The sequence below is a fragment of the Pteropus vampyrus genome, unplaced genomic scaffold (assembly GCF_000151845.1).
Source record: "Pteropus vampyrus isolate Shadow unplaced genomic scaffold, Pvam_2.0 Scaffold36, whole genome shotgun sequence".
NCBI classification, from domain to species: domain Eukaryota; kingdom Metazoa; phylum Chordata; class Mammalia; order Chiroptera; family Pteropodidae; genus Pteropus; species Pteropus vampyrus.
In genome coordinates this window covers 8,272,975-8,287,951 of record NW_011888817.1, presented here as the reverse complement: position 1 = coordinate 8,287,951, position 14,977 = coordinate 8,272,975, and the positions used below count along the sequence as shown (strand labels likewise).

The window sequence follows — 14,977 nt, the reverse complement described above, 5'->3', positions numbered from 1 at the left end:
CCGAGTGCCTTCTTAAGATGCCTTTTTCATTATCCATTATTTCAAGTGCACAATTCAGTGATTTTTAGTTACTTTCTGAATTGTGCAACCACCATTATAAATCAGTTTTAGAATATTCTCATCTCTTCAGTAAGATTCCTCATGAGCATTTACAGTTAAATCCCTGCTCACACCCTTAGGTCTACTTTCTGTTTTTAAATTTGCCTTTTTTGGTCATTTCATGTAAATAGGACCTTATAATATGTGATCTCTTTTTGTTTGGCTTCTTTCACTTCTCATGGTTATGTGATTTCATCCATGATGTGACTAACACATGTCAGTCTGTTCCATTTTATTGCTGAATTATCTTCCATTTTATGGTTATACTACATTTTGTCTAAACACTCACAGTTGAAGGATGTTTGTTGGTTACAGTTTTTAGCTATTAAAAATAAGGCTCGTATGAACAAGTGCGTGCAGGCCTTTCTGTAGACACATTTTCATTTCTCTAGGAGTAGAATTGTTGAATTGTTATTTTTATGCTAAACTTTTTGAGAAACTGCCAAACTGTTTTCCAAGTCCGTGTTCCCTTTTACATTCCTCCTATCAGCGATGTATGAGGACTTCAGTTTCTTTATATCTTTAATATTCGTTCCTCTTTTTCTTTTTTCTTTTTTTTAACAGTTCTTATTTGTCTTATTTAATATAGCTATTCTGATGGGCATGAAATCGTAGGTCATTGTGGTTTTAATTTCCATTTCCCTAATGACTGATGATGTTGAGCATCTTTTCATGTCTTATTAACCATTCATTTATCTTTGATGAAATATCTACTAATATGTTTTGCTCAGTTTTTGATTTGGGTTGTCTTAGTGAATTGGAAGAGTTCTTTATATATTCTGGATACAAGTCCTTCACCAGATATATGCTTTGCATATATTTTCTTCTGGTCCTTTGCCTGTCTTTTCATTTTTTAAATGGTATCTTTTGAAGTGCATACTTTTTAATTTTGACGAGGTCCAGTTTATCATGCTTTCTGGTATAGAAATTTGGCCAGCTCAAGGTCTTAAAGATTTTCTCATGTTTTGTTCTAAAAGTTTTATCGTTTTAGTTCTTGTATTTATGTAAGTATATGATCCATTTTGAGTTAAATTTGTGTATTGCATGAGGTGATGGTCCATTTTTTTGCAGGCATCATTGGTATAGGGTGTTAATTTTTTTTAAAAGTGAAATCTTCCTCCTACTTTCTGTTTCTCAGTCTTTCCCTTCCATCTCTCCCATACATAGCTATACACACATGCATATGCATTTATAGCTCAAAAGTTCATAATCTGTCTGAGGCTAAAGAATGGAAGCATTTAGTTTTATTACCATGATAGAATTCCTATCTTCTTAAAATTGATTCTTCCTTTCCTTTAAATTCAAGATTGCGTTTGTCCTTAGTCCTTTAAGAAGAGCATAGTTCAAATACAAAATGGTGTCTCTGTTCCTGCCTGAACTACAGTAGATAGTTCTAATTTATTGTTCAGTAACCTGTACTAATTTTAGGTTGTTTACTAGTCTTGTATATGCCTATAAGTAGTTCTCCATTCTAAATGGAAATGCGGTATTTTTTTGATTTCTTACCTGGTTCTCTGAAAGTGACTTGTCATCTGTAAAATTAACCAGGTGAAAATTAACTTACTCTGGGGCTCAGTATTATGCACTAAAGACAATTAATTTTAGGTTTATTTTAATTTAGGGCTACCGGGCTGTGTTATTAGGGCCCTGGAAATTTTTTGAATAAGACAAGGCTTTGCCCAGTAGACATCTCTATTAGATCTACAAGTACAAAAATCAAATGAACGAAAACTTCCACATAGCAATAGAATGGAATAGTAGATAGCTACTAGCAGAAAACCCTTTCATAGACTTGTATAAAACAACTGAATTACATAATAATTTAGCATGGTATATTTTTGTCCATCCGTTTACTTTAAATCTACATGTGTCTTTATTTCAAAGTGGGTTTCTTGTAGATAGCATATAGTTGGGACGTGTTTTGTGATCCACTTTGACTTGATGATCTTATCTTGCAATTTAGACTGTTGACATTCAAGTAATTATTAATATAGTTGGATTAATATCTACCATATTTGTTACTGTTTTCTATTTTTTACCTTTGTTCTTTGTTTTTTGTTCTTAGCTTTGTCTTTCACTCTTTTTCTTTTATGATTTTAATTGAGCATTTATATGATTCCATTTTCTCACCCTTAACATATCAGTTACACATTTTAAAAAAAGTTTTTCTTAGTGGTTGCCCTAGAGTTTGCATATACATTTACAACTACTTTAATAATTTAATAATTCAGGTCTACTTTCAAATAAGACTATACCACTTCATGTGTAGTGCGAATACCTTAATAGTAAGGAAATATTCCTAATTCCTCCCTCCCATCCCCTTGTATCATTGCTGTCATTCATTTCAATATGTTAGCATGCATAAATATATATGTGATATAAACATATATAATCTAATACATTGTTGCTATTTGAACAAACTCGTCCGCCATATAAGTTCAGAATATGAGAAATAAAGTTTTTATTTTTATTGAGTTTTATTCATTTATCCCTTTTTTGATTCTTTTCCTTTCTTTATAGAGATTGGAGTTTCTGACCTGCATTATTTTCCTTCTCTTCAAAAAATTTTTAACATTTTTTTGTGAGGCTGGTCTAGTGGCAACACATTTCTTTAATTTTTTTTGGTTATCTGAAAAAGTATTTCTTTACTTTTGAAGGATAATTTTGCAGGGTGCAGAATTCTAGGTCGGTGGGTTTTTTTTCTATCTACACTTTAAATATTTGATGACTCTCTTCTTGATAGCATTTTTTTTTATTTTCTGAGAAGAAGTTAGATGTAATTCTTATCTTTGTTTCTCTCTAGGTAAGGTCCCCCTCTTTCTGGATTTTTTTTTATCTTTAATTTTCTCTAGCTTGAAGATGATATTCTTAGCCGTAGTTTTTCTGGCATTTATCCCACTTCGTGTTCCCTGAGCTTCCTGCATCTGTGGTTTGATGTCTGACATTAATTTGGAGAAATTCTCAGTCATTATTGTTTCAGATAGTTCTTCTCTTCCTTTTCCTCTTTCTTCTTCTTGTATTCCCATCACGTGTATGTCCCACAGTCCATGGATATCCTGTTCTGTTTTTTGTCTTTGTTCTCTCCTTTCTGGTTTTTGAGGATTTTCTTGATATATACCCCAGCTCACAGATTCTTTCCTTATCTGTGTCCAGTCCACTAATAAGTTCATCAAAGGCATTCTTCATTTCAGTTATAGTGTTTTATCTCTAGCATTTGTTTTTAGTTCTTAATTAGTATTTCCATCTCTCTGCTTACATTGCCTATCTATTCTTGCATGCATACTGTCTACTTTATCTATTAGAGAGAGCCCTTAGCATATTAATCATAGTTGTTTTAAATTCCCAGTCTGGTAATTCCAACATCCCTGCCATGTTTGGTTCTGCTCTTTTGGCTTTTTAAAATTTTTAATTCATTCATTCCTTCCTTCCTTCCTTCCTTCCTCCCTCCCTCCCTCCCTCCCTTCCTCCCTCCCTCCCTCCTTCCCTCCCCTTTCTTTTTCTTTTTTTCTTTTTCTTTTTTTTTTTGATAGCCAAGTCTAATGTACCACATTAAAGGAACTGCTACAGTCTTTTGGTAATGTGGTGGTGAGGTGTCAGGGGAAGAGAAGTATTCTGTAGTCCTAGGATCATATCTCATTCTTTTAGTGAGCTTGTGCCTCTGGACTCTCAGCTTCACAAGTGCTTATTAGTTTTTTTCCTCCCCCTTTTGGTGGGACAGGATGGTTTGAGTAGGCTGGAATTATGTTTCATTTCCCCAGGTCGATTAATGTTTGATAATAACCCAGTAGGTTAGGCTTTGGTTAACTAGTTCCCCAGAGGGCAGGCTTTGTTAAGCATGTAGTGCTCTGGCATATTTTGAAATGATTCCTTTTCCCTTTTCCTTACTGGAAGCCCAAGGAAAATTTTCTCTGATAGTTATTGTGGGGCTTGGTTGGATTTCTGGAGGTAAACCTCACAATATGGGGGAAGAGAGGGGTTTATGAGTGGGTCCCCTTGGAGATTTAACTCTCAGAATTGTCCACACTGTCCTCTAGCAGTTCTATTAATTACAGTTCAAGTTTTCATATTCGGTACTGGTTCTGGCAGTGGTTTCTTCTTGAGTCCCTGTTTTGATAAACTATGATGTGACCTGTAATTGCCTTTCTCGCCAACCTTGGGGCAGTGGTTTTCTTCATGTCCTCCCCTCTCTATGTATGCAGAAAGAAGTGCTGACTTTTCAATTCATTTTAGCTTTATAGGATGGAGTGGTGAATTCCAAGCTCCTTATATGTGGAACTGGAAACCTGCACATACTAATTTAAACAAAACATTCAAGCCCTTATTTTCTGTGGAATGTTGTCATACGACATAGTTCTGTGAAATCCACTACTGTCAAAATATTGTAGAAAACTGTGAAATTACTAAGAGGCTCCTTTTGAGGCCCTGTGTGAAATGTTCCTTTTGAAACGGGTTGCAAATTCAAACAGTTTCAGGTGTTACCTCAAGGGGTAAAGTAGTTTGGGTGCAAGAATATGTAGATGTGTAAACCATAGTGAACCAGAAAACATTCCTGCGTATTCCCCATCTAAAGATTCATTCAGTGGATACTTACTGATGGTCTGCTATTTGCCAGGTACCTTTTCATAAACAACTAAAAAGTTATAATTTTAAGCAAAATGTACTGTAAGCATTGGTTTAATGTTTGAAGAAAAATTAATTGGCTCAAGCAAAATATGCCTGTGAACTGTCAGTTTGCTGTTTATAACATAGCACCTGGGAAAATCTTTTCATTTTCAGATTTATATACTTCCTTTCTTAATAATAAAAGCTGTGTGTGCACGTTCGAGTGTATGCGTGCCTGTGTATGCTGTCTGGCATCCAGCGAGACCAGAACCCCAAATCAAAATCTTAGGGCAAATATATAAATCTTTATTGTTGGCTTTATTTGTGATTTACTATAGTGAATTCAGTGTTAGGTTTTAGTCAGTATGCTTTTGGCCACAGTAATGGAAAATTGTGACTTAAACATTCAGTGCATTTATTGGCTCATATAAGTGTAGAGGTAGAGCAGTGTTCAGGGTTGGTTCCTGTCATTCAACCTTGGTGTGAAGGGCCTGGCTACATTCCATGTGAATATAGATGTGTGTCACGCCTTTTAGGAGTGTGATTCTGTTTTTCTGTTAATTCTTTACTTTTCCCAAAGTGCTTTGTTAGTGACCGGGTTCTTAAAATTCCTTGAAATCATTTTTAAAGCTTTTTGCGTTCATGCCATTCCTTCTCCTTAAGCATGTTCCATGCTGTTATCACACTCTTCCAGTACCTGCTGACCTGCTTGATTACCACGTCTTTGCCCATTGCTCCCCAGTCTTAAGCCAGGGAAGAAAGAATTATTTCTAAAATGGAATAAATAACAGCCATATGACCAGTATTCTTTTTTCTTATAAAACCTCTTTCTTCTTTTATTTAAAGAAATATTTTTCATTTGGATAAAGAAATGTTGTGGAATTTGACAAGAATAACAGTGTCCTTTAGAGCAGGAGTCCCCAATCCCCAGGCCAGGCCCGTTAGGAACTGAGCCACAAAGCTGGAAGTGAGCGGCAGGCGAGCCAGCGAAGCTTCATCTGTATTTGCAGCTGCTGCCCGGTGCTTGCATCACCGCCTCAGCTCCACCTTAGGTCATCAGGCATTAGATTCTCATAGGAACTCTGGTCTGTGGTGCCAAAAAGGTTGGGGACCGCTGCTTTAGAGTAAGGAAACTTGATGTAACTGAGTCTGAAGATGAGTCTTGTGTAATCAAGAGTCTTGTGATAAAATCTGGCCATGATTATTGTGGGTTTTGTTTCTTTGGATGAGCATTATACTTCTTTGGGCCTTAATTTTCTGTTACATAAATGGGAATTTAAAACTGTCTCCAAAATGTCAGTGAAAATTTAATAGAAAATGTATATGAAATGCTTCTATCATAGAGACTGGCATAGGAAGGACAAAGGCTCACTAAATGTTTTAAAGATTTTAACACTGAGTCTTTTTCTTTTGGTTCCGTCACTGTCAATGAAACTCACACCTTTGAAGCTGGGCCCTAGAATTCTGTGCAGAAGTCCAAGCTGGGTATATTTTTATAGCTAGTATTAACCTCTAACTATTAAACATTTATTAAAACTTATGAAGAAGTTCACCTTAGGTGACTTTTCTCATGGATCCTGAAGTGTCATTTATATACGTTCTTTGTGGTTTATATAGGATTTCTTACCTACTTTGCTTTTTTGTTAAAAGGAGCGAGGGAAAAACAGTAAGATTTCATACCCTTTTATAGTACAATCTAATGTTAAAAAAAAAGCATTGTAAAAAAATAAAAATATTGGAAATACACTTATTATAATTTATTTGTCTGCATTACATTCGATAAGCCTGTTGGTCTTATCTCTATTTTAACTGTCTAGAGATTCACAGTTATTCCTTTGTCATCAGTCACAATAGCAATCAATATCAGTGGCATGAAAGTTGTCGCTAGTGCAATCATTGTAGGCTCTGTCTCAGCCAAAGGTGTTAAGAGCTGCCACTCCTGATGAACTTGAAAAGCTTCCATTTCAAAGCATTTGTCCTTTTTTATACCTGTTATGTCTCAGCCTCAAGCTTGGGATGCTTTAGTGATTTTCAGACTTCTATTTAGCAGCGTAACCATTTCATCAAAGCTTTTGGGGCGACTCCCTGTGTAAAACAGACTAATCTGGGTAACCCGATATTTTTAAGGGAGTATTTCAGATGAGAGTGGGGATTATTCACAAAAGGCAGGACTCTCCACAGAGCTCAGAGTGGAAAACCACTGAAGTTTCCATGCATTTTGTGTTTTCTGATTCCTGGTACTCAGGTGCTGGTTCACATGGCAGGCACTTTCCTCCTCATTTTATTTATTAAGGGCGTCACTAACTATTGCTCCATTTTGCTAGCAGTATCCTATCAGTGGTTAAAAGCATTTTCATAATCTTTGTGCAAAAGTTTATTTCCAGTTTGCTGAGTTGCCCTTGTGAAAGTTGGGGCACTAATAGAGTTGAATCTTAACACAAAAGCAACAGAATTGAAAAGGAATCAGAGATGATGGCAGGCTTTCGTGTGTAAGATGCTTTTTTCTTCTCTTGAACAAAGTTTCTTAAGAATGAGTCTTGAGTTCACCTGTTCTGTAACCAACAGGAGGACTCACAAATGGCAGCGGAAGATACATCTCTGCTGCTCCAGGCGCTGAAGCCAAGTACCGCAGCGCAAGCAGTGCCTCCAGCCTCTTCAGCCCCAGCAGCACCCTTTTTTCTTCCTCTCGTTTGCGATATGGAATGTCTGATGTCATGCCTTCTGGCAGGAGCAGACTTTTGGAAGATTTTCGAAATAACCGGTATCCCAATTTACAGCTGCGGGAAATTGCTGGGCATATAATGGAATTTTCTCAAGATCAGCATGGGTCCAGGTGAGGAATTGGCTAAGGCACTTAAGTTAACTGAAATCTTAATGCTTTAAATTCCAAGAGGGACATAAATTATGAGGGTCACCACATACACAACTGATTGAAAAGAGCCATTTAGTAATCGGAATCACATACTTAGTAAAAACAAACCTTTTTACTTTTCTGAAAGATGATTAGCCTGGTGTTTCAAGTTCACAAGCACCTCACAGAAATAGCTACAATATAAGCAACAGAAACCCTGACACAAAGACATAGGCACATGTGCTACTTTAACCCCTATTAAGAATTTTGTTCTCAGGGAAACATTATTCATGTATAAATTTAGCTCTCTGCTGCTCAGGAGTAAGACACCTCCACCGCTTTTCTTTGTTGCTCCTCTCTGTAGAAATGAGAATCTGCGTAGAGCTGAAAGAGAAGCAGCTATTTAAAAACACAGAATTTAGCCTGGGTTAAATTCCTCCCTGTTTGGCTGTTCTAGTGGGCTTCACAAAAAGGGACCTTGTTCCTGGGGAGAAAGCATAATTATGATGTCATCCATCTTTCTTATTCGTTTCTATTTCTCCTTCTTTCTCTCTGTGCACACTGAAACAGCTTCTAAAGAACCTACTTTGTAAGTTCTGCCAGCTTGCTACTGGGCAAGAATTTCTCATGTTTAGATCTTGTAGATCAGATTGAGAGAAAACATGATTTTTCTGATATAGTCACTTGAATCAAAAAAGGCAAACTGAGTAGCTACTACTTCAGAAGACATTGGAGATGTTTATAACAACTGTTCCACGTCATTAGTGAATACTGCTTCATAGGAATATGAGTTAAAGAATACAATAAGGACCATAAGCTTTTAGCCTATTAATGTGAGACTGGTTTCTAAGGGAGAAAGTCAGGTAGAGTTCTCCTTATGTTATGCCTGTCTTCATCCCCCCTCCTTTCTTCTCTTTCCCCCTTTCTTGTCTCCCCTCAATCCCACATATAAGTATAATTTTATACATATGTCCTACTTTAATGAAATATACTAAAGTTTAGATCTAATTTAAAAACTCAGGATATTTCACACTATAAAATTTTTCTTTTCAGAAATTCTTCAAGTGAGCTCAAGTGATTCATTTAAATAACACGTGTGTGCACACACGTGCTCACCTGGGTCCATGTGTATGTGTATGCACACACACACAGTTTCAGACATAACTGATACATTTTATAAATTGAGCTAATTCTTATTTATCTCTAAGTCTTCCTAAAATGCTGTGATTGCCCTTTTTACTTTGTAATTCAGATTCATTCAGCTGAAACTAGAGCGTGCCACACCAGCTGAGCGCCAGCTTGTCTTCAATGAAATCCTCCAGGCCGCTTACCAGCTAATGGTGGACGTATTTGGAAATTACGTCATTCAGAAGTTCTTTGAAGTAAGCCTTTGTTCTTTCTATCCTTTGACTTTAGAGAATCTCCACAGCATTTTGATTTTCATTAGCTTGTTTTAGAATTGCAGTGCCATTCCAGTCTTCAAAATGAAGTGTGTGTGGTCTTTCAGTGGGTTTTTAAATGTTTTCCAAATCATTAGCTACAGTGTATTGTTTAAGTACCCAAGCAGATGATGCCAGTCTGTTTTAGAAATGTGTGTGTTTGGAGAACCATTGTCCCCATTTAGGATCTAGCACATTATTTCTGATTGTTACAGTAGTTTCACTAAACATGTCATTTAAATAATCCTTTTAAGATAATTTTAGCAGGACCACAATAAAGTTTTCTGAAAAATGAAAAATTTTAAAGGATTTCCAGAGAATTATTTTTGCATGCCAATGCTGGTGTTTTTCATCATAAACTACAGTTATGAGGATTAAATGCTTCTTCTTGGGTCATCCTTTGGCCTTGGCTCCTTAGTTTTCCTCCATTAATGTGAATAATGTTCACTCTTGTTATCATTGCCTTTGGAAAGGATTAATGAGATTGCTGGATTACTGTTAGAGAGGCAGGGATTTTTGGCTTAACCATTGTAGCCCTGGTGTACTGGGATCAACAACCCCAAGCTATATATCCAGAAAGGAATGAAGCATTGAGATGAAGAATCGGGTACAGGGGGAATATGCTTGAACTGTATAGTACCTGCCCCCAAACAAAAGAAATTTGTCAACTTCTTACATTTTATTTTGTTTGATTTATGGGAAGATAAAAAAAATGACTCACTCACAGCTTAAGTTTTCCCAGTCTTTCATAAAGACTTAATTTCTTCAACACTTAATTATCCAGCTTTGGACTAAGAAACAAACATAAATATTACTTCTAATTTTGATTTTAGAATGTCTTTTTCACTGTGAATTTGTTACCGATGTAAAAGTATAGAGATCTCCAGCTCAGAAGTTAATGCAGCTAGGGCTGGCCAAATGAACAGCCGTATGATTAGAGACAAGCTAGAGGACTTTGACTTAGAGAAAGTCCTTAGATGGAAAATTAATGGGTTGAGCGAGCTGACTATTCATAAAGTCTCTTCCAGTTTCATGACTATGCTATTCAAACAGAACTAAAAAGCCAGGGATGGAAATCATTCTAGGAAGAGTTTTAACATTGTGCAGCTATATTTCTTGATTCTGTATTTCCCCAACCCCGGACTCTGTTGCCTTGTATAATAGATAATATCAGTTCTTTGAGTGATGTAGAATACTAATTCAAAACAGAGTGTACCCTTATGTGCTTTGGCTTAAATATCATGTAGACAAAGGAGTTTTTCAGCTTGGGGGCCTCAGATACCTGATGTGGTGTTGATTTCGCTGCAAGAAGTCCTTGAATCTTCCCTAGATGCTGTCTAAAGCCCTAATAAACAGTGACTCCCACAGGTATTATATTAGAATAAACATAAATGCTCTTATAATTAATAGAGTACAGATTCATTTAATAATATTAATGGCAGCTTCGAGGAATTACATATTTTTTTGTTTAGCATATATTAGTAATGAAACTACTGCTGTTGGTAGCTGAGAAATTTTTTTTAACATTAAAAACAGTTCCTCCTAATCAGAGGCAGAGAACTACTACCTTCTTGAAGAACCAAAAGCTTTTTAAAAGGTTTAGTTAATCATAGGTACAGGGCTAAAAGAGGTATGTCAGTGGTTGATACAGAATAATGAATGCTTTGCTTTCTCTGGTTTCTTTCCTTCTACCTAAGTAATGGTGTTCACCCACACATTATGTCTAGTTTGGCAGCCTTGAACAGAAGCTGGCTTTGGCTGAACGGATTCGAGGCCATGTCCTGTCATTGGCATTGCAGATGTATGGCTGCCGTGTTATCCAGAAAGCTCTTGAATTTATTCCCTCAGACCAGCAGGTAATTGTAAGTTTCCCCTTTAACTTTTCTCTTGGTGTTTGATGTTTCTCCATGGTACATGTAGTGAACCTTGTAAATTTGTCAGCTTTTATTTTTCTTTTAGTCAACTTTAGTTTTTCTTTGGTGCTTGTGGCTGCCTTTCTGTGCATGGCAAGCATGAACTGTGCAATTTGTAAATTTGTAGTAGATCAAGCGTTCTTTGTTAAAACCAGTGGTTTTAAACACTTTTATCGAGCAGAACTTAATCTTTACTAGGTTCAGTTTAAGAGGTGGGGTTTTTGTTTGGCAAGAGTTGAAGCATGTAAAATACTAATGAGTTGTCATTTTCTTCAGCCTGAACTGATTGCTCCAAAAAACTAAACTTTTCTCCAACTCACCTTTCATTTTCCTTCACTTACTCCCTGTTATTCATTCATCTCACCACCGTTTACTGAATGAGTGCCTGCCCGCCCAGTGCTGTGCCGGGCCTGGCACGTTGACCCGATGCCCACTCTGTGGCAGACACCAGCACAGAGGTGACTAAGACTGATCCCTGCCCACAGCGCACAGTGTGGGGAAGGGTGATGGAAAGCAGTGCTGAGAGCGCGTGCCCCGAGTCTGAGGGGAAGCTGCGCGGGAGGAGGAGAAGTCCAGGCTCAAGGGGAGTTAGACAGGAGAACGGATAGAAATCTGAAGTGGTAGGTGCTGTGGGCGAGGGCTGGCCCAGAAAGCACCTGGAGAGGCCCACGGCTTCAGGAACAGGTCCAGCCGGCCGCAGCCAGCCCCACAGAGACCACAGGGCCCAGGAGGCGAAACAAACCCACAGGCAGGCATGCTGCAGCTGTGTTGTGCTGCGAGCCTCGGGGTGCTTGTGACCTGAACCCTTGACCTTTGGGCTCTGAACTCACCCAGCCCTTCTCAGCGGAGAGGATGGTCATGGTCTGGCGATGACGAGCCACTTGCCCTCACTGAGAACACGGTTCGGTAATGAGAATCTTTGTTACGGACTCGAGTTCTGAGCCGGACGAGGCCCCTACCACCTCCAGTTCAAAGCAAAACAAAACATAACACTGCGTTGGTGTTGGCCATGGAGGTTGAAGGCTGGGGGAGTCCAGAGTCCTTATGTTGTGAATCTGTGGGTTGGAAGCTGGTAGAGGCAGAGGGAATGTTGAAGACACAGCAGGTTTGGAGTTCATTCAGTGCTGAGTACTGGAGATGCCGCAGCGATAAAGTGTTGTATATAATTAGAAGCCGGAGTGAGACTATTACTTTTAATTTTCTTCTAATGTTCAGATCATTATCAGTTTTAAGTTTACCTGGGATTTTCAAGGATGAAAATTTCATGGTTGAATCTCTCCCCTTTAATTTTTTTTTTTTAACATGGAAAGTTCTTCCTCTTTTTTGACCATAATGCTTAGTTGCTAAAAGAAAATCGGAATGTTACAGTTTTCCAGGTGTTTTTTTTTTTCCCCCTCCATTTTTGTCCTCTCCCATGATTGTAATATGTTGTTGATTTTTGTCTCTAACTTTTTTCAGATTTTACTGTTTTCTGTTGTCTAATCGGGTGGCAACACTGTAGTAGTTTTTCACCCTGGCCAATAACTGTTGTTCTTTCTCCTCGGTATTTCTGTATCTTTTCCTGGTCTTGTTTCTCTGTAATAACTTGTTTTGAGCCTGAACTCCTCTTTCTACTATGGGTAGTTTACTGTTTTCTAGGTGCGAGTTTATTATTTTAGGCGAAATTAACTCACCTTTACTGGTTTTTACCGCTTTGGGCTCAGGAAAAATCTTAAGGGAAGTCACCGCCCCTTCATTTTGATTGTGCGGTCCTTGCCTTTTTGTAGGCATCATTTTTTTCTTATTATTCTCACAGTTATGTTTCCAGAATAAATTATTCTTTTCTGACATTCAATTAATTACTCTAGGAAACTTTTCCGAGTCTATTGCCTTTTGCTCATCCCTGGCATTGTAATCTTGGCTTTCTTTAATTAGAAAATCTCTTAGTTGCTTTGACATATTCAGCATCTTCAGGATTTAAGACATTGCATTCATAAATGTCAATTGTAGTCTTCCACCATAAATGTAGAATCAGCACAGTGAAGCTAATATAAAGATTGGATATAGCAAGGAAATCGGGTGTCAAGTACCAGGGCCCAGCCTTGCATGGTGCAGGTATTCAGCTTCAAGATACCTGAGACAGCACGTTTTGGGAAAGGGGTCCAGTCAGAATCCCACCATCTCTTTTTCTATACCTCATGGCACCCCTACTCATTCCCTGTATACACACACTCTTCAGTGTCTGGCCTTCTCCTGTATTCCCTGAGTTTGGGCACTTTTCATTAATTACCAGAGAGCACTGTTCCTGCTGACATTGCAGTCACTGTGGCCTGGTGGCAAGATAATTTTGGAGTCACAGACCTGGGCTAGAATTTATATACATTACCCTTTTCAGACTCATTTTCTTCATATATATCGATAGAGGGTATATACATAATAGTACATAATTGATAGGTAGTTTACTGACACACACTGTTTTGTCTTACACAGGAGTCATGTTGCTTGGGTTTGACTCTTGGCAGTCTAGGTTTGTAATTTTAACAAGTCATTAATTTGTGCCTTGGTTTCCTCTTTAATAATACCCAATGCATAGTATTATTATGAGGATTCATTGAGTCAAATCATGCTAAGCACTTAGACGTATGCCTAGTCAACAGTAACTTCTAGATTAACTCATTATTAATAATATGTACCTTACAGGGTTGTTGTAATAAAAACACGATGACTTATATGTGAAGTTTTCTAACATAGTGTACGGGATATGGGCTCTTTTCTATTTGGTAGATGGCTATATTTTTAAAACCTCCAGAGGTCTTTTGTAAGTTAGAATACTTTTTTTTTTTCCCCCAGACTGATTACTGTTACAGGAAGTTTGCTAACATGGCGGGGAAACTCTAGTCACTATTGCCAGGTTGTCATAGTACCACAGCCAAGTTGTCCCACTTTCATTATCATGGATTCCCTGCCCAGTGCCTTTTGTTTGGTAAGGAGACCGTTGATTGTTCAGGTGTTTGCTCGCTGTGATTCTGGTGGTGCTTTCTTTCCTTGTCTCCAATAGAATGAGATGGTTCGGGAACTAGACGGCCACGTCCTGAAGTGTGTGAAGGATCAGAATGGCAATCACGTGGTTCAGAAATGCATTGAATGTGTGCAGCCTCAGTCTTTGCAGTTTATCATCGATGCATTTAAGGGGCAGGTAAGTGACTTAGGAAAGAAATAAAGGAAATAGTTTGTTAGGTGTTTCTGTTGCAAGCAGAGAAGAGGGTAGAATTTGTGGAGTGTTCTCAAGTGTTTAATTTATCTTAGACTACAGTAAATAGCAGTCATGTTTAGTGGTGTCAGGTACCTAGCTCTGTGTACCCAACTGTCTTCCCTTAACTGTCGGTGGACCTTCTCTCTATCATTAATGCTACTCGTGTTGTGATAAGATAGTCATCAGAGTTAAGATTAAATCTCATATTTGAAGAATAAATTTTTTCCCCTTTGGTCAAGTAATATTTATCTTGCTTTTTAAAAGTTTTTTTTATTATCATATTTTAAAAATCATTTATAGAACTAATTTTGCAGGTCTTGTGTAAATATTGTTTAAAATAACAGGGGCTTTTTGCTTAATTTTGGGGTGGGACAGAGTGGTGATCAGGTTGGTTTGAACTCTATTAAGTGACCACATAACCAGAGATGGATTCTAATTTCTCCTGTATGTCATAATAGCCTGGTATGCTCTTATCTTCCAAGCAGAGTTATTTTCTTATACCACGATATTTCCAGAATTGTCCTTTAATTGGCTGTTGTCATTAATTTCCTTTGCCAAAAAACAATATCTCATATTTCTCCTAAAATAGATAAGAGAGTAAGACATATCTTCTTGGGTGTACAGAATAATAATAATTATTATTTTTTTTTTTCCAGAAAAGGGAAAAAAGAATGGGAAATAACAAGTAGATTTTCAGGTGTGGTTGTCTGTACTGCTAAGCCTAGATCAAAATGAGATTTTAGAGTCGTTCAGGTTTTGGGGTTTGCTCAATTATGTCAGGGGAACATTGATTATAGACATTAACCCAGGGGATTATTGGGACTTTCTGAGTTCATAAAGA

At 37.5% G+C, this 14,977-nt stretch overlaps 1 protein-coding gene and 1 non-coding gene across 24 annotated transcripts in view; both read left to right on the top strand.

Moving 5' to 3' along the window:
- Positions 1-14,977, top strand: part of PUM1 (pumilio RNA binding family member 1) — a 108,600-nt gene that overhangs the window by 81,247 nt on the left and 12,376 nt on the right. For 20 of the 23 annotated variants that reach the window (XM_023529249.1, XM_023529246.1, XM_011357800.2 and 17 more), the window contains 4 exons: positions 7,267-7,534; positions 8,805-8,934; positions 10,719-10,853; positions 13,942-14,079. In XM_023529249.1, coding sequence (XP_023385017.1) covers positions 7,267-7,534; positions 8,805-8,934; positions 10,719-10,853; positions 13,942-14,079 — 671 coding nt within the window. The remainder of the gene's footprint in view (positions 1-7,266; positions 7,535-8,804; positions 8,935-10,718; positions 10,854-13,941; positions 14,080-14,977) is intronic. The other 3 variants (XM_011357797.2, XM_023529251.1, XM_011357794.2) reach the window with 1 other exon arrangement.
- On the top strand, positions 11,767-11,851 carry LOC111738298. Its single transcript, XR_002779804.1, has one exon. It is a non-coding gene; the product is annotated as a small nucleolar RNA SNORD103/SNORD85 (small nucleolar RNA).